Raw genomic sequence first — 25,322 nt, 5'->3', positions numbered from 1 at the left:
TAGGATGCCAACTCAGAAATTTCTGGAAGCTAGCATTTGTATTGCTATGGAAACACCAGGAAAAGCTCCCCACCTACAGCACTGAACCCCAGAAAACCACAGGCATAAATGACAGGATCAGACCATATACAGAATGCAAGGCAGTGACCACTGCTGTGGGAGATAGCCACAGTGGGTGGGGGTGAAATGTAGAACAAATCTATTACCTGAGATGTCAAGGATAGTGCCTCATGGGAGCAGACCTAATAAAGAATGCTGGCTGTCAGCCTACACTTCAAAAATCTGCTGCAATGGGAATTGACACAATATAGAATCACAGCATGGGCATGGACCAAGTATGGAACACCAGGAGGCAGCTGTCACTGCAGGTGACAGCCACAGCAGGCATGGATGGAATAGGTAACATATGGAGCAGCATGGTAAAACACCTCATGGACATGGACCAAAATGGGAACACCTGTTCCAGAGTGGAAGGCAGACAGCAATCCAGTCACAGACTTAATTATGGGACCCAGTCAGCCAGGCAGCCAGTCTCAATGAAAACTTGATGAAGATGTCAAGATATGGCATCAAAATGTCATGCTGGGAAGATATGGATCACTGGCAGACACCTGACCTCAACAAGATGAGAATGCGTCACCAGGTAAGTCCAAGAGATTAGGTTATGGCATAGTCTGGAGCACCAACCATCAAAATTAAGGAAAGATCTGTTGAGTGATGGTGAGGTTAAGCTGCTCTAGCTAGTTCTCCTTTTAACTTCTTAAATGATTTACCAGTAACAGGGAAATTATTCTTCCTCTTGGTATTCTTGCATAAATTAAACAATGGTTGTTGGATTTCTGTGGTACCTGGTAACATATGTCTGTAGAAATTCACCAGTCTTAAGAAACAGTGAAGTTCTGCTACTGTTTTATGATAATCGAAGTCTTTGATTATTTTCACATTGTCTTCTAATAGCGAATCCATTGATGTGACACATGATAACTCAAGAATGATAGTTCTTTCTCTCCAAAACTGCATTTTCCCACATTAATCATAATATGGTATTTAACCAACTATTTGAGAAACTGTTGCAATGTAATACATGTTTTTCATCTGATGTTGAAGCAATGAGAATATCATCTATATAGGAAAACACCACAGGCAAATAATTCAAAATGCTATGAATAAGTCCCTGGGATGTTCATACTGCATTGCATCGACGAAATGCAATTAAAACATTCAAAAAGTCTAAATGATGTGATAACAGCTGTTTTAGGCATAACTTCTGGCATGCCACGAATGTGGTGATAAGCATGGATAAGAAATATTTCAGTGGCTATCTTTCTTTTGGAGATTTGGCAGTTGATATCTTGTAAATGAGGTATTGGATAGTGGTTTAGCACTGTGGCAGCTTTTAAAGATCTACAAACTCCACAGGGGTGCCAAGCTCCATCTTTCTTTGGATCACATTAGAGATCAGCAGCTTTTAGGACAGCATATGCTGAGGTTGATCACCTCCTGAAATTTAAATTTCGCTTCCACTAATTTTTTTGACAACAAGCACCTGGCTCTGGCTTAAGTGTGCGTTAGAGATGCACATAAACTTTAGGAAACTCATGATTAGGTTTCTCCATGAAAATGTTAGGTTACCTCTTTAGTAAGTCTCAATATTTGTGCTGTGCTGTTAGATCAATCAGCACTCTACACCAGCAGTAGATACATCAGCAGAGCTTAAACTAGCAATTCAAGTTTCTTCATCAAGTTACTTTTTTGACTTGACATTAAGCAAAAAACCACAAAAGCTCAAAAAATTGGCACCACTAATTGCTGGCAAACATCAGCAACCAGAAATGGCCATGGCAATCTTCTTCAAAGGCCAATTTGAGGTTCAGTAGTCATTCACCATATGTGTGTATTACAGAACAGTTTTCAAAGTATAGTTGCTGTTTCTGAACATTTTTCTCATTTAATGACAATATGGCAACATCTGCTCTAGATAAATTAAAAACGCGTATGTTGTGATCCAGTATGAAAATGTGACAAGGAATTTCAGTCTCCTCACCCTGTATGGCATCAAATGAGTAGAATATTAGTTTTCCATTTGAGCATTAACACACTGTTGGGAAATAAATGAACATTCTGATGTGCATTCCTGCACCATCTGTTTGAAGGGATGTTTCTGTGCATGCCACAGGGATTTTCATCTGTTTCTTGATCATGTGCCACTTTATAGCTTCTGAATCTAGGTTGTTTGTTCTGAAAGCTGTCTTTGTAGGTTGGGAAAGTATGTCATCTTGAGATGAAGATGAAACAGTTTCTGTATTATGTACAAACTAACTGGGCTTCATAATCTCTACAATTTTGTCAGCCATAGAAGCCTTGGTTCAAGATACACATCTTTATTAGCTACTGGTATAGAACATGCATTGGTTGGTAGTTGTTGAAGAAATATAACACCTCAAAAGTCATCAGTTACTTTCATTCTGACAAGAGCACACATCACTCAGAGCAAAGAAGATGGCATTAATAACTGGTAGCATGCAACTGGATTTCTGTAGTACACACAGCTCAACAGTTTATTTCAAGAGTCAATGCTCTCATCATCAGGTTGTAAAACTTAGCTCTTGTAAGTTAAAACACCAGAATATCCAACAACAATAATAACTGCAGCATTCATAAGATAAAATAGAATGGAAACACAATGAACTAAGGATCCCTGCCTTACATTAAAACAGTCAAAATCTATCAATGGCCACGTATGCAGAGATCTGGGGGTTGTTGTGAACTGACATGTCTGTGGTATTACTGTGTATCTGCAGCTGTTGGTCCAACTATAATGCTGTTCTGTTGGTCATTTACGTTCCCTTGTTTTCTAAGCTTGTGATTGTCAGCTTCTAGCTATTCTGTCAAAGAATTATTACAAATTTATAATTATATATCTATCCTAAAATTATTCTACAAAGCTGTTAAGAAATTTAATTTTGTTGTCTTTCATTTGTCCTTTCAGAATATTGTCATGTATCTTTCCTTGAATGGGAATCTCTTATTCTTCTAGCAAGTTGAGCTTCCTCCCCTTCTTTTCTCTGTGCAAGGCTTCTATGTCTCTTTCTTTGCCCTTAAGGGGATTTTGTATACATGATTTTCAAAGCTGATTTATCGTAATTACTTAACCAGAATGCATCTTTACGTTCCTTGTACCTGATCAAAAATGTTCTTCCCATCTGTTCAATGTACTTCACATCACAGGGTGCAAACTTATTTACCTTTTTACTCTCATCATGTTTCAGGTTGTGTTTCCATAGATCCTTTGTTTGAATGTTATTTTAACATCCTATTGTTTAAAAATATTTGCAAAATTTTGCAAGATTTTTCAGTAGTGTAATATTGTGACAATTTTTGATTATCTCTGTTACATTTATTCTTTCTGTGCCTATTACCTTTACAGAACAATTTATTAACCATATCTACTTTGTAATTGTTGTTAACTGCTGTCTTCTTAATATTGTGTATTTCTGTCTCTCTACTCTTGTTGTTCATTGACATATTGATTGCCATGTAGACTACTGAAGGATGCTTCTTTAGAAGCCAGTGTATGGCATGAATTATCTCACATCTGTAATGGATAATATTAAAGTAGATGTCTTTTTATCTGCTAATTTTACTTTGGTTAGTAGTTTTTTGAACATTGCATGATTGATTCTTCAGATTCTGTGGCGAGTTGTGATTTTAAGCTAGTACATGAAAAACCTGGTAATGGTTGACAAGAAATCTGAAATTAGCTCAGCAACTTCACTAGCAAGCAATTCCAAAACATAATCATAATTTATCACCTTGCCACTGATATTTGTGGTAAGAATTGGGGGCTACATGCAGAACTAATATCTTTACATTTTTCACCAGACAGGTTATATTTTCACCGATAAATACAATATTTCTGGACTGATGTTGTTCAATGGTTAGTGTGCCTTGAAAATGTTGTGCTTACCAGTTTTGATTTCTAGAAAAAACATGTATTTTTTAATATCATTTGCAATTCAAATGTTAAACAAGTGAAAACAAAAGTTCAGTTATTCAAATATGTGTCTACAATTTGTACAGGCCTTACATTTCACCTTACATGTTAGAGCCACAGTATCATGTAAATCCATTCAGTCTCTTATATCTCCACTGATCTATAAGACAGAAACCGTAAGGAGGTTAGATTACATTTTTGAACATTAATACTGTGGTGGGTAACAATAGTATAAAGCTGTACAGTCTATACTGAATTTACTTCTAACACTGTTACCTAAGTCATAATTAATTTGTTGCCTTCTTATACATCACCTGCAAATCTGGATGAGGACACACACCTGTTCATATTTTGCTAAACATTATTAACTCTCACAGCAACAGGTAGACTAACTTCAAGTACTGATTAGTCACCAATCTGGTTCAATAAACTGTAAGACAATATGAGTGAAATCTATTTTCATATTTTTACAGTGAAAATTGCTTGCACTTAAACAAATCTACCAGTGTGATTGATGACTGGTGAAACTCTTTTCATGCTGAAGGTATATGTTTGACTATTTTGTGCTTCATAAATAAAATCATATGTCTCATAATGCCCTGGAATGTATGTTAAATATGTTTAATATAGAAACTTACACCCAGCAATGGTGCACGGAGATGATCCTGTTTTATTTAAATTTCACTCTACAATAAGACACAAATTCAGATTTTTGCATTTGTGGGCAGTTTTATAGCAACTGGGTCATTCCAGTGCACTTCATGACCTAATAAAAAGCTTTGATCTGTCATAAGTTCTTTCCTGACTTTTGTGATGTCATCATGACTCTCCTCTGCCATATTCACAGTAGCCACCATGTAGGTATTGATTTTGGAATGGAGTGTTTACTCTGTTGTAAAGTGCTTAATAAAATTGAAATCCTGGCATTAAAATTGTCTCTAGGACTGAAACTTAAACTCAGACTATTATCTTTCAGGGACAGCACTACCACATATCAGTTCCAGTCACAATGTGTCACATAAACTGTGGTGAAAACTTTGTCAGCATGTTACGCCAACTGTTGTTTCACTGCACTAATTTGTGTTAGTCTCATGTTGACTTCAATCTTCACAGCTACCTCACCAGGCCAGTTTACTGCGAGCTTGTAGAGGGCATCTTTGCAGCATGTGAGCAATAATGTTTTATTCATGTGTGCTTGTCACACAATGAAATCTGAACCTGGAATGTATCACTAACTCTTTCTGTGAGTGATATGATATTTTTATGCAGGGTAGCTCTCCCCCCCCCCCCCCTTTTACACCCCTTCCTTAGCCTTTGGAGTAATTAGGTCTAATGTCTTTCATTAATTCATTTGCTTACTTAATGGTTCCTTGTCTCATGACTGTTATCACAACTTAACTTGTCCTACGCTGTCTGCTATGATCAAATATTCCAGAAATGCCTTGGACAGACCCTGCTACGTCAAATGGAGAATTATCTATGAGGTAAAGTATGTCATAAGTAAGCTAACATGACCCACTGCCCAATTTTAGGTATCAGTATTATAAGCCTGTCACTGCCATTTATGATAAACAGGAACAATAATAGCAACTTCTCATTTGCTATCCTGAAAAGCTGAGTCAACATCCCTCCATAATGAGTGAGATGTTTAGATCAGAAAGAGAAGGAGGTGTTAGTATTGTGCTATGCATAGCTTGGGGGTAAGTAATTATAGAAAGGAAAAATAAGAAGGAAAAAAAAAACATAAGGTGAAGGTGTTATGTGGAATGTGGGATATTTTATAATCATTATTATTATTATTTATTTGTATAACATTTTTCATCAAACCCCTACTCTGTTTTAGCTAAGTAGTCCTTCAATGTATAAAATCTATTGTGTAACAGGTACTTATTACAGTCATCACATCTATGATATGTATCATGCGTACTTCACCACATTTGTGACTTTACTTTTTGAAATTAGCACCTGTTCCTCAGAACTTCAGGAATGGGAACATCTTACACAGTGTGTGAGCTTTGTTGTTACCACTTGGTCCTGCTCAATTAATACTCAACTCATGTGTTGCTGTCTGCATGCCCTTTGCCCAGAATTCCACACATCCTCCCATCTATTCCCACCATTGTCCTCAGAGTCTTCACATTCATCTTCTCCTTTTCTTTAATGTGCCAATGGCAATCACAGCAGAAGGCTCAGCTGTGGCATTGGTGGCCTCATGGTAGTCAATGTGTTAAAAAGAAGCTGAATATGTAACTGTAGTTCAACTTTTGAAGTTGTTTTCTCTTGCCATTGTTTATATTCCAGCCAGGATATTTTGTTATAGCAAAAATAATTTTGTAATGGATCTCAAAGTGTGATGATTTGCTGTTACAGAATAGTTATCACATTTCACAAGAACTGCCTCAGAGGTTTTGCTGTTCTGTCTCCCAAGGAAGACAAGGCAGCATTTTTTTTTTAATTACTTGATTTCATAAGTAAATCACTGAACTCCAGCCATTGTCTTTTTCCATCATCTAAAATTAAGGGCAACACAGCACTAATTGTCTTACTGATGCAGTAGACAGTATAGTCAGCTTCTGGGCCATGGGTGATACACTTTCTTTTTAGTTGAGGGAGCATTGTATGATCTCATGAAAATTATTTGAAGTTGGATGGTTACTGCAGAACTTATTATGGTCTGAAACATTTCTAATAGGTGAATACTTTAGATTGAAGGTCCTAATGTAGATATCAGGATGTCATCAAATTTACCATCTCTTTATATCATATCAACTACATTTCTTTTTAGCTTGTATTTAGTTGAGCTAATTGTTCACATTCTTGGCTCAGCTGCCTTTTGCTCAAGTCTGCATAAGAAGAAGTGTGTGAGTCCTACACTGCAGGAAGCTCTCAAGAATGGGAACACATACTCAAATTATTGTGCTCACAGTTGATGTGCATCACAATCAATCTTACAACATTTAGGTCAGCATGTTTTGATGATAGGCAGACCTCATATGATGTGTCGTTTTGTAGCAATGAATGTCTTGTGGTACAAGTAGGGTCTTATAAGATCTTCACACCAACCTCAGGATGATCTGCTTCAGTTGGATGTCCTCATATTTCAACTATAAGTCAATAATGAATATTGAAGTGTTATTAAAATTAACTGTTTCCATCAAGAACAATACACAGGGTTTCATAATCAGTCACAAGTGAATCATGCTGATTGACTATTCTGGGTTATTTAAATATTGGCAATGTAAGTATATAAATTTTTATCTTAAAACTCTAAGCTAAATTAAACTCCTTCTGGACAGGCTATCTAGGCCCATTGATACTGACCAGCTGCCATGTCATCCTCAGACCATAGGAGTCACTGGATGTGGATATGGAGAGGCATGTGGTCAACACACTGCTCTCCCAGCCATATCTCAGTTTCCAAGACTGGAGCTGCTACTTCTCAATCAAGTAGCACCTCAGTTTGCTTCACAAGGGCTGAGTGCACTCTGCTTGCCAACAGCACTTGGCAGTCCAGATGGTCACCAAACCAAGAGCTAGCCCAGCCCACCAGCACTCACCTTCAGTGATCTGATGGGAACTGATGTTACCACTGCGGCAAGGCCATTGTCAATTTTTATCTTGCATCACATTTATACCATTTTTATTTTTGTTATTTTCTCTCAGTGTATTGGTGTTACTGAAAGAGTGGTCTGCTGAAGTGACATATTTAATTTGGTGTTGCAGGTACATATGTTGAGATCCTCAGTCCAATAAATATATATTTCCTTCCTCCATATATTAAGCTACAAAAGCACCAACGTAAGTATATCTCAGTTCCATCTACTTATACCACTTCTTCTTATTTGCTCCATTTCACTTTCTTCCATAGCTTCCTTTCTTTCAGTTTTCATTTTTACTTGGAGTTCTGTCACGTTTTTATCTGTTTCACCAAAATTGAAATAGTTATGGTGACAGCTGATAGTTACAAGTTTGGAATTTGAATCTTGACTGTTAGCTCATTTCTACTTCCAGTTCTAATTTATTTCTTCAGGCCTCTAACTTTCATTTTCTTCTAATTAAAACAAGGTTGTAAAGGCGTTTCTCCAAGGAATTTGGAGTTTGGTACCAGCCTAGTTAACTTCATGTTTCAGTAAAATCATCATCAAATGCTGATAAAAACAGTGTAGAAATACCTTCTGCTTATGGGCTCAGCTATTAAGATTATGTGCTCTTGTATTACCCTCTCCTCTCCCATTTAATTCAAGATTTTATTACTTAGTTTGGCAATATGTACAGCTAAGAATGAGTATGAAACAGAGATGTCTGACAATATTTGTATGGATGATTGTTGTTCCAAGGCCATTTCAGAATTCTGACGCAACAAATTCTCCATGAAGCTCCTTCCAGCTTCCAATAAGATGCATTTTTAAACTGCCACCATATCCTGCAACAGCCCAGTTGCTTGAATGTTTCCCATTTGCTTCCCGTATTCACTCCATTTTATTTGCATTTGCACACTCTATTTATTTTCTCTTTCTTAACTAAATATTTTCACTCACACTAGCTCTTATCTTCATCACTTCCTTTGTCCTTCCTAATTAAGCTTATGGTTTCATTTTTCATTCACTTCAGCACCAATGCATGTACTTCTCCTTCTCCACATCTTCATTCAAATGAAATTCAAATTTCTTCGGTATTTCCAGATTTAAGTAACTTTTACTGTGATAAATACTGTTACAGTTATTATTACTGATTACTTTAATTCAGAATTCAGCATGAGACGTACCGTAGTTGGAGGATGCACAGCATGTCATGTAAGAAACTTGAGATCTACAAAGATGTATTACTGGATGTCTGGTCAAGCCAAAATTTCAGTTTTTATGTACAATATTTTGACATCTATGGCAATACAATGCAAACTACTCTGAAACTGAGTGAGGTGGTGCAGTGGTTAGCATACTGGACTCGCATTCGGGAGAACGACGGTTCAATCCCGTCTCTGGCCATCCTGATTTACGTTTTCCGTGATTTCCCTAAATCATTTCAGGCAAATGCCGGGATGGTTCCTTTGAAAGGGCACAGCCGATTTCCTTCCCAATCCTTCCCTAACCTGAGCTTGCGCTCCGTCTCTAATGACCTTGTTGTCGACGGGACGTTAAACACTAACCACTACCACCACAACTACTCTGAAATACCTGTAACAGGGTGCTGCCCCTTGTACCAAATAATGATATTTCTTCCTCTTCAGTCTGTGATGGAGTGTGAGAGCCTGTGCACATTGAAAGTCTAATACTGACTTTGCACCTCCTACAGTTGTGATACAAGGGGGCTGTAAAATATTCCTAGATTCCTCACTTAATACTTGTTCTTTAAACTTCATAAGAAACCTTTCATGGGACAGTTGGTGTCTATCTTCAAGAGTTTTCTTATTCAGGTTTCTCAGCATTTCTTTAATGCTCACCGACAAGCCAAACAATCCAGTGACCACTTGTGCAGCTCTTTTTGTATATCTTCAGTATTGATAGTTAGTCCTTTCTTACAGTGGGAATACATGTAAGGAATATTTTAGTATGCATCACAAAAGTGTTTCATGAATAATCTTCTTTGTAGACCATCTGTATTACACAGTATTCTGTCAATAATCTGAAGTCTGCTACCTGCCTTAACCAGGATTGACCTTATGTGATCATTACATTTTACATCTCTACACATTGCTACACTCAAGTATTTGTATGAATTGACTCATTTTAATTGTAGCTAATTGGTAGTGTAATCATAGGATACTGCATTTTTGCATTTCATAAAGTTCACAATTATGTGTTTCTGGTAGGATATTTGTGTGATAACTGCATCATCTGTAAGAAATCACATATTACTATTAATATTATCTACCACATCATTAAGATACAACATGAATGTTAAGGGTATAACACATTTTCCTGCAGTTTGTCTGTAATTACATCTACATCCACTGATGACTCTCCATCCAAGATCGCATGCTACAGCCTGCTTAGCAAGAAATCCACAATCCAATCATAAATATGATTATATTTCCATTAATAAGTGTTGGAGTGGTGTGAGTCAAATTCTTTTTGGCAATCAAGAAATATGGCATCCCGATAATTGCCTTCATTTGTGACTTTCAGGATTTCACACAAATAGAGCACAAGTAGGATTTCCCATGACTAGTAGTTTTTGAATCCATGCTGATTAGCACAGAAGAGATCATTCTGTGCAAGAAATCTTATTGACCGACCTGACCCAAAAAATGGAATTTCAATCTCGCTCAAATCTGAAAAATATTTCTTCTCAGTTACCTTGTGAAAAACTCAGAAACCACAACAAGACATTACATGTCAGGTAATATTTGTTAGTTTCGAAGCAATAAAACAGAAAATCAGATTTACTTACTTCATAATCTATAGCACAGTCATGTCTTTTTCCTATTGATTCCATGTTTGTTTCAAGTGGAAGAATGAAGCGAACTGGCCTGTTCTGAAGATGTGCTGCTAGAGCACAAGCTGTGCTAACCAACATGTTCCGTGAAATTTTAGCACCATAGGCTCCACCAAGTCTTCTCACCTGGACATTTATGCTGTTAACAAGAAAAACACATCATGACTTATGAAATATTACAATATTTTTCAACAGTTCACTTCTCCTAAACCACATTACTCATATACACACATATTCAGCAAGATAAGATTTCAAATCCTAACATACAAATCATGAATTTGGTTCTTAAGTTTTTCAGGTGAATACCAGAATAGAATCTTATGTTCTGGAAGCAATGTTTCAAAGCACACAGAGAAACTGGATCATTCGAGCCACAGAGAACTGGTAAATGCTCCTTACACAGAACAAGTCACACAGTAAAATATTGGGAGATAAAGTCAGATCATGACCTTAATTTGTCATTTAATGCCAGTTCTTAAAACTTCGTTAGTAGACTTCTTGGGACAGTTTATGTCTATCTTCAAGAGTCTTTCCATTCAGTTTCTTCAGTATCTCTGTGGCAATCTTCCATCCCCTTCTCTCATTCAGAATCCACTGTTGGTGCTGTTTGGTATGGGCCCCACACATGTGAGCGATATTCCAGAACCAGTTGTACAAGTGATTAGTAAGCAATCCCTTTGGTATGGGCCCCACACATGTGAGCGATATTCTAGAACCAGTTGTACAAGTGATTAGTAAGCAACCCCTATATTGACTGAGTGCACTTCCCCAGTATTCTACCAATAAACTGAAATCTAGCACCTGCTTTACCCATGCCTGAGCCTACGTGATCGTTCCATTTCATATTCCTTCAAAGTATTACACCTGAGTATTTGTATGAGTTTTCTGATTTCAACCATTATTCATCAATATTATATTCATTGGATGCTTTACTTTTTTCATTTTTAAGTGAACAACTTTACATTTTTGAACAGTTAAAGCAAGTTACCAGTCTTTGCCATCTTTAGAAGTTTATCAGGTCCTGACTGAACACTTGTGCAGCTCCTTTCAGGTAGTATTTCATTACTTTGCATCATCTGCAAATAGTCTGAAGTTACCATTAGTATTGTCTGCAAAGTCATTGATATATGACATGAACAGCTAGGGTCCCAACACGCATCCCTGTGGCACACCCAAGGATACTTTTACATCTGACAATGACTCTCCAACTGAGATAAATGTTCTAAGATAACATTTGCATTCTCCCTACCAAAAAAATTGTCAAACCAGTAACACATTTTGCTTGATACCTCATATGAACATACCCTTGATGATAAGCATTGATGTGATGCTGAGTCAAATGAATTTTGAAATCAAGAAATACTGTATCTACCTAACTACCTTGATCCAATCTTCATATTACTGATTAATATTATTTGTGGTTATGTAGGCTAAATACACCTACATCTACACAGATACTCCTCAAGCCACTGTAGGGTGCATGGCGGAGGGTACCCCATAACATTATTAGTCATTTACTTCATTTCCTTTCCTGTTCTGCTCACAGACAGAGTTAGGGAAAAAGGATCATGATTATCATCTATATGTCTTCATATAAGCCCTAATTTCTCATATCTCATCCTTGTGGTCCTTACGTACAATGTATGTTGGCAACAGTAGAATGGTTTGCCAGTCAGATACATATGCTGGTTCTCTAAATTCTCTCGGGTGTTTCTTGAAAAGAATGTTGCCTTTCCTCCAGGGATTCCCCTGAAGCATCTCCATAAGATGTACATGTTGTTTGAACCTACTGGTAATAAATCTAGCAGCCCGCCTCTGAAGTGCTTCGATGTTTTCCTTCAATCTGACCAGTTAGAGATCCCAAACACTAAAGCAGTACTCAAGCATAGGTTGCACCAGCATTCTATATGTGGTTCTATTTACTGCTGAACCATTCTTTCCTAAAATTCTCCAAATAAAGTGAAACCAACCATTTGTCTGCCCTACCACACTTCTCACATGCTTGTTCCATCACATATCACTTTACAATGTTATGCCCAGATATTTAAACAACTTGATTGTGTCCAGCAGGACACTAGCAATACTAGTTCTGAACATTACAGGTTTGATCTTCCTACGCATATGCATTAACGTATATTTTTCCACATGAATGACTAGGTGCCATCCATGACACCAACTGGAAATCTTGTCTAAGCCGACTTGTGTCTTCCTACAGTCACTCAACCTCAGTGCCTTACCATACACCATGGCATCATCACCAAACAACTGCAGATCAGTGCCCACAGTATCTGCCAAAATGTACATATTTATAGAGAACAACAGCCATCCTATCACGTTCCCTGGGACACTCCTGATGAAAACCTGGTCTCTGATGAACACTCACCATTGAGGACAACATATTGGGTTCTATTATTTAAGAATACTTTGTGAAAGTATTAATGTTTTAATGTTGTAATTTATATAAATACACATGTATGGTTCATATTCTTTGAAGGTTGTCTGTCACAGGTTTCATAAATTCTTTGGTTAATTTTTGTTGTATCTGTGATGATCTCTGGCTATATTTTGAAATGTGCAGTTGGTGTTTTGTATAATATTGTCATACTGTGTGATGCTTAATAAATGATTCATTTCTAAAATGGCATTTGATGATTTGTTAAAATGGTTGTAGATGTGTGTGGTTGATAACGTTTGTATGAAGTGTCACAGTTGTGTCGAATTCAGAAAAGAATTACTCGACAATACAGAAGTGCAAAGACAAGACAATGGCCGACCAAAGACAACAACTACATAAACTCAATGGCGCAGAAAACTGGGGGAGCTGGAGAATTATTATGAGAACTATTTTCGAGTGTGACGAAATCTTTTTGTAAGTGGTGAACTGTTTAGGCCAGAAGGAAGTGGACAGAGTTATAAGACTGAACTTGCAAAATTGACAAAGGCTAATCCAAAGGCAAGGAAAAGACTAATTCTGTCACTTGCCACCAAGTCTTTACTTTGTGTTGGGGAATGCAAGACTGCAAAAGAGGTTTGGGATAAGCTACAAAAGATCTATAACATGCACTCAGCTGGAAACATTGATCTGCTTAGACATAAATTCCATAACATTGTGTGGGAAGCATCTGGAGGTATATAAGGTAATCTAGCCAAATTTGATGATGTACAAACTCAGCTTTCATTGTTGGACAAGCCGATTGATGACAGTGACCTTTGTGCAGAATTTTTGCAAACTTTGCCAAAAGAGTTCGATTACATTTATATTACGTGGCTTGATCTACCTGATGTAGAATAGACATGGAATAAATTACAAACATGGTGCTTTTATTATGGACTAAGAATAATAGATCATGATGACAAAAGTGTTGCTATAGCAATGATGTTGAAAATGTAGATTAACAAATTACAACAGAAGCACAAACAAACATCCTCTGAAGCACATTCGCTAAAAAATGCCTGATTATAAAAGGAATGAAGACAGAAAATGCTTTTCATGTGGTAAAGTAGGTCACTTATCAAAATAGTGTAAGACAGGGTTGGCTTGTTTTAAATGTAAGAAAAAGGACCATTGATCAAATGATTGTAGTAGCATAAACACAAGAGAAGATTCTGCTATGTTGTTAACTAATGTAATATCAGTGGATAATTAAAGAATCTGTAGCTACACAGACATTTCAAAATCTGTGGAAACAGTATCAATAGTGAGACACAAGAGTTTTTCACTAGATGTGAATACACTGGACTGTGATGAGTAGTACATTGACAGTGGCGCAACACATCGCATACCAAATCAGTGTGATTGGTACACTACATATGAACAATTTGAAACTCCAAGGAAGATGGATAGCGCCAAGAATGGTGTACATATTGAAGCATTTGGTAGGCTGAATTGATGTACAAGTGTTCAATGGACAGACATGGACAGAATGATATTTTGAAGATGTTTGGTTTTGCCCTGATGGATCCTGTAACTTGTTTTCTGTTAAGAAAGCTGCACAGAAGGGAATAAAACAAATAATCCAAAATGATGGCAAATTATGGGTATTTCTCAAAAATGATATTGCAATTGCTATTGCCACATCCTGCTGTGAAAATGAGCTTTATCATTTGGCTGTGAAGGTTGTTCATCAAGAAAAGTCTTGTGTTGTTACTGAAACTGTTGACACTTTACAGAGGTGGCATGAAAAAATGGGTCATCAAAATAAGCACTATGTGCACCAATTTTTGAAGGATCATGGTGTAGAGACAACAATTGATAACAGTTTTTGTGCAGGGTGCATCTATGGTAAACATCACCAGATGCTGTCTCGTGAAAGAGTGCAGAAACCCACTAAACCTGGAGAGTTAGTGTGTGCAGATGTTCGTGGTCCGATGGAAGAAAATGATCTGCAGGGTCACCGATACTTTGCTAAGGATGATTTTTCCAGTTTTAGAGTAACATACCTTTTGTGACACAAAGATGAAATTAAAGAACAGTTGCCACTGTTCATTTAAATGATAAAGACTTAGGCTGATGTTACTGTGAAAGAATTACGTACCGATGGTGGCAAGGAGTTCCATAATAAAGATGTGCAAAAATTTGCCAGCTCAGTTGGACTGAAACATTCAATCACAGCACCATATACACCTCAACAGAATGGAACTGCTGAAAGGGAAAATAGAATCCTGTATAAGATGGCATGTTCTTGGCTTTGGTCTGCTGAACATCTGCCGAAAGCATTGTGGGGTGAAGCTGTTCTGGCTGCAACATACATTTTGAATCAGGTGGATCCCACAAAAATTAAAGGTAAAACTACAATTGAAATATTTTTGAAGAAAGAAGGTGATATTTGAAACTGAATGCTATGCTTCAATTCCTACACAGAAACAGAAGAAGTTTGATGCTAAATCTTCAAAAGAATATGTGGTTGGTTATGATGATTGTGGGAACCATGTTTATTTTCCTGAAAAAAAGGTGCAAGTGTGTTTGCAGAGATGTAGAAGTTCAATTGCAAGCCATTACAGGAACCTCTTATCAGTACTCAAAAGTCTAAAAGGGTTGTTGAAATATCAGCTATAGATAAGAATGCAGATATTTTGGAGACTGAGCATGAAGGTGTTGATTTTGAAGAGGATTTCATGAACCAAGATGTAGCTACAAGTGATGAAAGTGTTAACAGCCAGTCATATGACACTGACCGAGAAGTTGTAAGTAACTTGGAAGCAATAAATGAGGGAAGAGGAAGCCACAATTTACATGAACAGCAAAATTTGAAGAAACCATCTTGTTATTGTGAAGATTCAGTTCATTAACCAAGAATGATGTTTCTTTGTGAGACACCAAGAAGCTATAAAGAGGCATTGCAGTCAGAGAATTATGAAGAATGCAGTGGAGGAAGACATGGATGCTCTAAAGGAAAATGGAACTAGCTTACAAAATTAAACCAAACAGCATGATTGGAAATCAATGGGTCTTTGCAACAAAATTCAATGCAAATAATGATGCTGTTCGATATAAGACTCGACTGGTGGCAATAGGATATACTCAATGGTTTTGAGTAGATTATGTTGACATGTTTATCCCTGTTGCAAGATTTGAAACAATGAGATGCATTTTGAGCATTGCAATTCAACATGATTGGTGTATAAGGCAATTTGATGTGAGGACAGAATTTCTAAATGCTATTTTGAAGGAAGAAATCTACATGAGTGAACCAGAGGGATTTGATGATGGTACAGGGCGAATGTGTAAGTTACTGAAGGGTCTATATGGTTTAAAGCAAGCCTCAAAAAGCAGGTATGAATGTCTTGTTGGGTTCCTTACTGAATGTAAGTTATGGGAGAGCAGTTTGGATCCATGTATGTTTTATGGTGAAAACCTGGTATTATTGTTTTATATTGATAATGGATTTACTATGGGCTCTACTGATGTCACGACTACGTTCATTGAACAGTTGGGTAAACGTTTTCAAATCAGTGTAGAAAAAGTTGATTACTTCTTGGGTTTATAAATAAAGAGATTTGACAACTATATTGAAATAAATCAGTCTGCATATGTGAAGAGGATTTTGGAGAAATATGATATGATGGATGCAAAACCATTGTCTTTACCCATTTGAACCAGGATGGACACCAGATGAGTCACCTCCTTTTAATCATATGCTGTTAATGTTGCCTCAAGAGTTCAAGACTCTCCAACTCAGGCACACTTGGCATTACTCAAATGGATATTTAGATATCTTAAATCAACAATTACAGATGGCATTAAGTTTACAAAGGATAAAGACTGTAGTATTGAAACCTATAGTGATGCTAACCATGGTGGGGACAGAGGTACTAGACGATCAACAAGTGGCATCCTGCTCAAGTTCAATGGGGGGTCGGTTGTCTGGAAAAGTAAATTACAGCAGTGTGTTGCTCTTTCTTCAATGGAGGCAGAATATGTGGCTTCAAGTGAAGCTTGCAAATCACTTGTATGGTTAGACTGACTTCTGAAAGAAATTGGAGCTGTTGATGAGTCATCAGTTCATGTTTTACAAATTTATAACCAAAGTGCTATCAAATTTATTAATGGATCAAAGTCTTATGAATGATCAAAGCACATATCATTACATTCATCAACTGGTTAGAGAGAGGAAGATTGACGTGAATTACATACCAACTGGTGGACAGGCAGCAGACATTCTGACAAAAGGGGTACCATTCACAAAGTTACAAATCTTGAAGGAACTTGTTCATGTAGTGTCTACTTCATCATATATATGTAAAACATTGCAGGAGAGTGTGAAAGTATTAATGTTTCACTGGTGTTACCAAGCGGGAAAGCGCCGGCAGACAGGCACAATGAACAAAACACACAAACACACGCACAGAATTACTAGCTTTCGCAACCGATGGTTGCTTCTTCAGGAAGGAGAGGGAAAGACGAAAGGATGTGGGTTTTAAAGGAGAGGGTAAGGAGTCATTCCAATCCCGGGAGTGGAAAAACTTCCCTTAGGGGAAAAAAAGGACAGGTGTACACTCGCACACACACACACACACACACACACATATCCATCCGCACATACACAGACACAAGCAGACATATTTAAAGGCAAAGAGTAAGGGCAGAGATGTCAGTCGAGGCGGAAGTACAGAGGCAAAGAAGTTGTTGAAAGACAGGTGAGGTATGAGCGGCGGCAACTTGAAATTAGCGGAGGTTGAGGCCTGGCGGATATCAAGAAGAGAGGATATACTGAAGGGCGAGTTCCCGTCTCCGGAGTTTGGATAGGTTGGTGTTGGTGGGAAGTATCCAGATAACTCGGACGGTGTAACACTGTGCCAAGATGTGCTGGCCGTGCATCAAGGCATGTTTATCCACAGGGTGATCCTCATTACCAACAAACACTGTCTGCCTGTGTCCATTCATGCGAATGGACAGTTTGTTGCTGGTCATTCCCACATAGAAAGCGTCACAGTGCAGGCAGGTCAGTTGGTAAATCACGTGTGTGCTGTAACACGTGGCTCTCCCTTTGATCGTGTACACCTTCCGGGTTACAGGACTGGAGTAGGTGGTGGTGGGAGGGTGCATAGGACAGGTTTTTCCACGGCCGTGGTACTTGATCGTCGGGAGTATGTGGCTGAGGGACTGCGTCAGCTTTCAGACAAGTTCGCCAGGGTAATCCCATTCCTGATGTCCAGGCGGAGCTTCAAGGAATCCTCAGAACCTTAGGCCCCCTACAAAACCTTTCACCTGACTCCATCAAACTCCTCACCCCACCGACACCTCACACTCCTACCTTCTACCTACTTCCTAAAATCCACAAACCCAAACATCCTGGCCGCCCCATTGTAGCTGGTTACCAAGCCCCCACAGAACATATCTCTGCCTACGTAGATCAACACCTTCAACCCATTACATGCAGTCTCCCATCCTTCATCAGAGACACCAACCACTTTCTCGAATGCCTGGAATCCATACCCAGTCTGTTACCCCCGGAAACCATCCTTGTAACCATTGATGCCACTTCCCTATACACGAATATCCCGCACGTCCAGGGCCTCGCTGCAATGGCGCACTTCCTTTCACGCCGATCACCTGCCACCCTACCTAAAACCTCTTTCCTCGTCACCTTAGCCAGCTTCATCCTGACCCACAACTTCTCCACATTTTGAAGGCCAGACATACCAACAATTAAAGGGAACAGCCATGGATACCAGGATGGCCCCCTCGTATGCCAACCTATTTATGGGTCGCTTAGAGGAAGCCTTCTTGTTACCCAAGCCTGCCAACCCAAAGTTTGGTACAGATTTATTGATGACATCTACATGATCTGGACTCACAGTGAAGAACAACTCCAGAATTTCCTCTCCAACCTCAACTCCTTTGGTTCCATCAGATTCACCTGGTCCTACTCCAAATCCCATGCCACTTTCCTAGACGTTGACCTCCATCTGTCCAATGGCCAGCTGCACACATCCGTCCACATCAAACCCACCAACAAGCAACAGTACCTCCTTTATGACAGCTGCCACCCATTCCATATCAAACGGTCCCTTCCCTACAGCCTAGGCCTTCGTGGCAAATGAATCTGCTCCAGTCGTGAATCCCTCGACCATTACACCAACAACCTGAAAACAGCTTTCGCATCCCGCAACTACCCTCCCAACCTGGTACAGAAGCAGATAACCAGAGCCACTTCCTCATCCCCTCAAACCCAGAACCTCTCACAGAAGAACCCCAAAAGTGCCCCACTTGTAACAGAATACTTCCCGGGACTGGATCAGACCTTGAATGTGGCTCTCCAGCAGGGATACGACTTCCTAAAATCCTGCCCCGAAATGAGATCCATCCTTCATGAAATCCTCCCCACTCCACCAAGAGTGTCTTTCCGCCGTCCACCTAACCTTCCTAACCTCTTGGTTCATCCCTATGAAATCCCCAAACCACCTTCCCTACCTTCTGGCTCCTACCCTTGCAACCGCCCCCGGTGTAAAACCTGTCCTATGCACCCTCCCACCACCACCTACTCCAGTCCTGTAACCCGGAAGGTGTACACGATCAAAGGGAGAGCCACGTGTGAAAGCACACACGTGATTTACCAACTGACCTGCCTGCACTGTGAATGGACACAGGCAGACAGTGTTTGTTGGTAATGAGGATCACCCTGTGGCTAAACATGCCTTGATGCACGGCCAGCACATCTTGGCACAGTGTTACACCGTCCGAGTTATCTGGATACTTCCCACCAACACCAACCTATCCAAACTCCGGAGATGGGAACTCGTCCTTCAGTATATCCTCTCTTCTCGATATCCGCCAGGCCTCAACCTCCGCTAATTTCAAGTTGCCGCCGCTCATACCTCACCTGTCTTTCAACAACTTCTTTGCCTCTGTACTTCCGCCTTGACTGACATCTCTGCCCTTACTCTTTGCCGTTAAATATGTCTGCTTGTGTCTGTGTATGTGCAGAAGGATATGTGTGTGTGTGTGTGTGTGTGCGCGAGTGTACACCTGTCCTTTTTTTCCCCTAAAGGAAGTCTTTCCACTCCCGGGATTGGAATGACTCCTTACCCTCTCCCTTAAAACCCACATCCTTTCGTCTTTCCCTCTCCTTCCTGAAGAAGCAACCATCGGTTGCGAAAGCTAGTAATTCTGTGTGTGTGTTTGTGTGTTTTGTTCATGTGCCTGTCTGCCGGCGCTTTCCCGCTTGGTAAGTCTTGGAATCTTGTTTTATATATATATATATATATATATAACAGAAAGAAACTTCCACTTGGGAAAAATATATTAAAAAACAAAGATTCCAAGACTTACCAAGCGGGAAAGCGCCGGCAGACAGGCACATGAACAAAACACACAAACACACACACAGAATTACGAGCTTTCGCAACTTGCAGTTGCTTCGTCAGGAAAGAGGGAAGGAGAGGGAAAAATGAAAGGATGTGTGTTTTAAGGGAGAGGGTAAGGAGTCATTCCAATCCCGGGAGCGGAAAGACTTCCCTTAGGGGAAAAAAAGGACAGGTGTACACTCGCACACACACACACATATCCATCCGCACATACACAGACACAAGCAGACATATTTAAAGGCAAAGAGTAAGGGCAGAGATGTCAGTCGAGGCGGAAGTACAGAGGCAAAGAAGTTGTTAAAAGACAGGTGAGGTATGAGCGGCGGCAACTTGAAATTAGCGGACGTTGAGGCCTGGCGGATATCGAGAAGGCCTCACACTTAAAGTTCCCATCTCTGGCTGCAATCCTTCTTTCCATCAGTCCTTATACCAGTTCCAAACAGCACAATCCATAGCCCTCACCCGCCTAATCCTTCACCTATACATCGACTCGGCCAATGAACATACCCGTCAACTCCTATCCCAAATCAAAGTCCTCAATCTTTCCTCTCCCACATCCACACCGGCTGTACATAGCATCCTCCTACAGGCCAACCGCAAATTAGAACAACATGCCACCCTCCACCTCAAAAAACTATCCAATCTTCTGGTTTCCCACCTCCGGAAAGGCAACTCACTCACCCTCCACAACCTTTCCAACAAACCTCAACCTCCTCTCATTGCACACAGACCCAGTCTCTCCCATCTACTCAATCTCCCACTTCCAGCTCCACTCCCCCCAACACCTCAAAATTCTAGTCAACACAATCTGGAACCACAACACCCCAATTCAGTAGTTAACCTTTCCTCCAAACCCCTCTCCCAATCCGAAACCTCTGTCCTATCCAAAGGCCTCACCTTCAGCCCCACTCCCAGGTTCAACCAAACTGCCCTTGTCAAGGATTTACTGTCCTACACTCGTAGTCTCTGCTGGAAATATCACTTTGCCACGAAGAAAAACAATCCTGATCCCACTTCTAATGATCCAACTCCCCAAGACACTATCCAAATTGAACCCTGCCTGCAACAGTTCCGTCCTCCATCACACCGGGACCCACCTCCTCTTCCTCAAAATCACCCTCTCCAAACCTTCCAGGAATTTCTCACTTCCAGCCTTGCCTCTCCATCTTTCTTGAAAAACCTTAATCCTACTCCCAACATCACCACAGCCGAATCCCAGGCTATCCGTGATCTGAAGGCTGACCGATCCATCATCATTCTTCCGGCTGACAAGGGTTCCACGACTGTGGTACTTGATCGTTGGGAGTATGTGGCTGAGGGACTGCGTCAGCTTTCAGACAACTCTACATACAAAGTTTGCTGAAGTAATCCCATTCCTGATGTCCAGGCGGAGCTTCAAGGAATCCTCAGAACCTTAGGCCCCCTACAAAACCTTTCACCTGACTCCATCAAACTCCTCACCCCACCGTCACCTCGCACTCCTACCTTCTACCTACTTCCTAAAATTCACAAACCCAAACATCCTGGCCGCCCCATTGTAGCTGGTTACCAAGCCCCCACAGAATGTATCTCTGCCTACGTAGATCAACACCTTCAACCCATTACATGCAGTCTCCCATCCTTCATCAAAGACACCAACCACTTACTCGAACGCCTGGAATCCGTACCCAGTCTGTTACCCCCAGAAACCATCCTGGTAACCATTGATGCCACTTCCCTATACACAAATATCCCGCACGTCCAGGGCCTCGCTGCAATGGAGCACTTCCTTTCACGCCGATCACCTGCCACCCTACCTAAAACCTCTTTCCTCGTCACCTTAGCCAGCTTCATCCTGACCCACAACTTCTTCGCTTTTGAAGGCCAGACATACCAACAATTAAAGGGAACAGCCATGGGTACCAGGATGGCCCCCTCGTATGCCAACCTATTTATGGGTCGCTTAGAGGAAGCCTTCTTGGTTACCCAAGCCTGCCAACCCAAAGTTTGGTACAGATTTATTGATGACATCTTCATGATCTGGACTCACAGTGAAGAACAACTCCAGAATTTCCTCTCCAACCTCAACTCCTTTGGTTCCATCAAATTCACCTGGTCCTACTCCAAATCCCATGCCACTTTCCTAGACGTTGACCTCCATCTGTCCAATGGCCAGCTGCACACATCCGTCCACATCAAACCCATCAACAAGCAACAGTACCTCCATTATGACAGCTGCCACCCATTCCATATCAAACGGTCCCTTCCCTACAGCCTAGGCCTTTGTGGCAAACGAATCTGCTCCAGTCCTGAATCCCTCGACCATAACACCAACAACCTGAAAACAGCTTTCGCATCCCGCAACTACCCTCCCAACCTGGTACAGAAGCAGATAACCCGAGCCACTTCCTCATCCCCTCAAACCCAGAAACTCTCACAGAAGAACCCCAAAAGTGCCCCACTTGTAACAGAATACTTCCCGGGACTGGATCAGACCTTGAATGTGGCTCTCCAGCAGGGATACGACTTCCTAAAATCGTGCCCCGAAATGAGATCCATCCTTCATGAAATCCTCCCCACTCCACTAAGAGTGTCTTTCCGCCGTCCACCTAACCTTCGTAACCTCTTGGTTCATCCCGATGAAATCCCCAAACCACCTCCCCTACCCTCTGGCTCCTACCCTTGCAACCGCCCCCGGTGTAAAACCTGTCCTATGCACCCTCCCACCACCACCTACTCCAGTCCTGTAACCCGGAAGGTGTACACGATCAAAGGGAGAGCCACATGTGAAAGCACCCACGTGATTTACCAACTGACCTGCCTGCACTGTGATGCTTTCTATGTGGGAATGACCAGCAACAAACTAGCCATTCGCATGAATGGACACAGGCAGACAGTGTTTGTTGGTAATGAGGATCACCCTGTGGCTAAACATGCCTTGATGCACGGCCAGCACATCTTGGCACAGTGTTACACCGTCCGAGTTATCTGGATACTCCCCACCAACACCAACCTATCCGAACTCCGGAGATGGGAACTCGCCCTTCAGTATATCCTCTCTTCTCGATATCCGCCAGGCCTCAACCTCCGCTAATTTCAAGTTGCCGCCACTCATACCTCACCTGTCATTCAACAACTTCTTTGCCTCTGTACTTCCGCCTCGACTGACATCTCTGCCCTTACTCTTTGCCTTTAAATATGTCTGCTTGTGTCTGTGTATGTGCGGATGGATATGTGTGTGTGTGTGCGAGTATACACAAAACACACAAACACACACACAGAATTACGAGCTTTCGCAACTGGCAGTTGCTTTGTCAGGAAAGAGGGAAGGAGAGGGAAAAATGAAAGGATGTGGGTTTTAACGGAGAGGGTAAGGAGTCATTCCAATCCCGGGAGTGGAAAGACTTCCCTTAGGGGAAAAAAAGGACAGGTGTACCCTCGCACACACACACACACACACACACATATCCATCCGCACATACACAGACACAAGCAGACATATTTAAAGGCAAAGAGTAAGGGCAGAGATGTCAGTCGAGGCGGAAGTACAGAGGCAAAGAAGTTGTTGAAAGACAGGTTAGGTATGAGCGGCGGCAACTTGAAATTAGCGGAAGTTGAGGCCTGGCGGATATCGAGAAGAGAGGATATACTGAAGGGCGAGTTCCCATCTCCGGAGTTTGGATAGGTTGGTGTTGGTGGGAAGTATCCAGATAACTCGGACAGTGTAACATTGTGCCAAGATGTGCTGGCTGTGCATGAAGGGATGTTTAGCCACAGGGTGATCCTCATTACCAATAAACACTGTCTGCCTGTGTCCATTCATGTGAATGGACAGTTTGTTGCTGGTCATTCCCACATAGAAAGTGTCACAGTGCAGGCAGGTCAGTTGGTAAATCACTTGGGTGCTTTCACACGTGGCTCTCCTTTTGATCATGTACACCTTCCGGGTTACAGGACTGGAGTAGGTGGTGGTGGGAGGGTGCATGGGATAGGTTTTACACCGGGGGCGGTTGCAAGGGTAGGAGCCAGAGGGTAGGGAAGGTGGTTTGGGGATTTCATAGGGATGAACCAAGAGGTTATGAAGGTTCATAACCTCTTGGAGCCAGAGGGTAGCAACTGCCAGTTGTGAAAGCTCATAATTCTGTGTGTGTGTTTGTGTGTTTTGTTCATGTGCCTGTCTGCCGGCGCTTTCCCGCTTGGTAAGTCTTGGAATCTTTGTTTTTTTGTTTTTAATATATTTTTCCCATGTGGAAGTTTCTTTCTATATATATATATATATATATATATATATATATATATATATATATATATATATATATATATATATATATTCTTTGAAGGTTGTGTGTCACATGTCTCATAAATTCTTTGGTTCATTTTTGCTGTAGTTGTGATGATATCTGGCCAGTTTTGAAATATGCAGTTGGTATTTCATGTCTTATTGTCATACTGTGAATGCTTACTAAATGATTCATTTCTAAAATGGCATTTGATGATTTTCCAACAGACTTCAAGCCACTGAGATATCTGTGAACTTATTCCATATGCTCATCCATTCATTGACTGCCTGCAATGGGGAACCGTGTCAAATGCTTTCTAGAAATATGCAATCTGCCTGTTGTCCTTCATCCACAGTTCACAGTATATCAAGTGAGAAAAGGACAAGCTGAGTTTCACATGAGTGAGGCTTTCTAACACTATGGTGATCTGAGGACATAAGCTTCTCAGACTCAAGAAAGTTTATTATATTCAAAATGAGAATATGTTCAAGGATTCTTCAGCAAACAAAAGTTAGGGTCATTGGTCTGTAATTTTGCAGGCCGATTCTTTTACCCTTCATCTGCACCTTTTTCCAGTTGTTTGGGACTTTGTACTGGGCGAGAGATTTACAATAAATGTAAACTAGGTGAGGAGCCAATATCATAATGTATTCTTTGTAAAATCAAACTGGGTTTCTGTCCAGACCTGGTGAGTTACTTTCAAATCTTTCAGCTGCTTCTCTGTTCCAGGGATGTTTATTACTATGTCATCCATACAGGAGTCAGTCTGATGGTATGTTTGTATGATTCTCCTATGTGAATGACTTCTTGAAAGTGAAATTTAAAAC

At 40.5% G+C, this 25,322-nt stretch overlaps 1 protein-coding gene across 2 annotated transcripts in view; it reads right to left on the bottom strand.

The window, feature by feature from the left end:
- LOC126284100 (uncharacterized) overlaps positions 1-25,322 on the bottom strand; it is a 305,109-nt gene that overhangs the window by 102,984 nt on the left and 176,803 nt on the right. For both annotated transcript variants that reach the window (XM_049982752.1, XM_049982753.1), the window contains exon 17: positions 10,385-10,568. In XM_049982752.1, the coding sequence (XP_049838709.1) occupies positions 10,385-10,568 (184 nt within the window). The remainder of the gene's footprint in view (positions 1-10,384; positions 10,569-25,322) is intronic.

This window comes from Schistocerca gregaria, chromosome 8 (assembly GCF_023897955.1).
Source record: "Schistocerca gregaria isolate iqSchGreg1 chromosome 8, iqSchGreg1.2, whole genome shotgun sequence".
In the NCBI taxonomy this organism is placed as follows: Eukaryota; Metazoa; Arthropoda; class Insecta; order Orthoptera; family Acrididae; genus Schistocerca; species Schistocerca gregaria.
The sequence above is the reverse complement of the archived record's forward strand: the minus strand, read 5'-3'. Positions and strand labels throughout refer to the sequence as shown.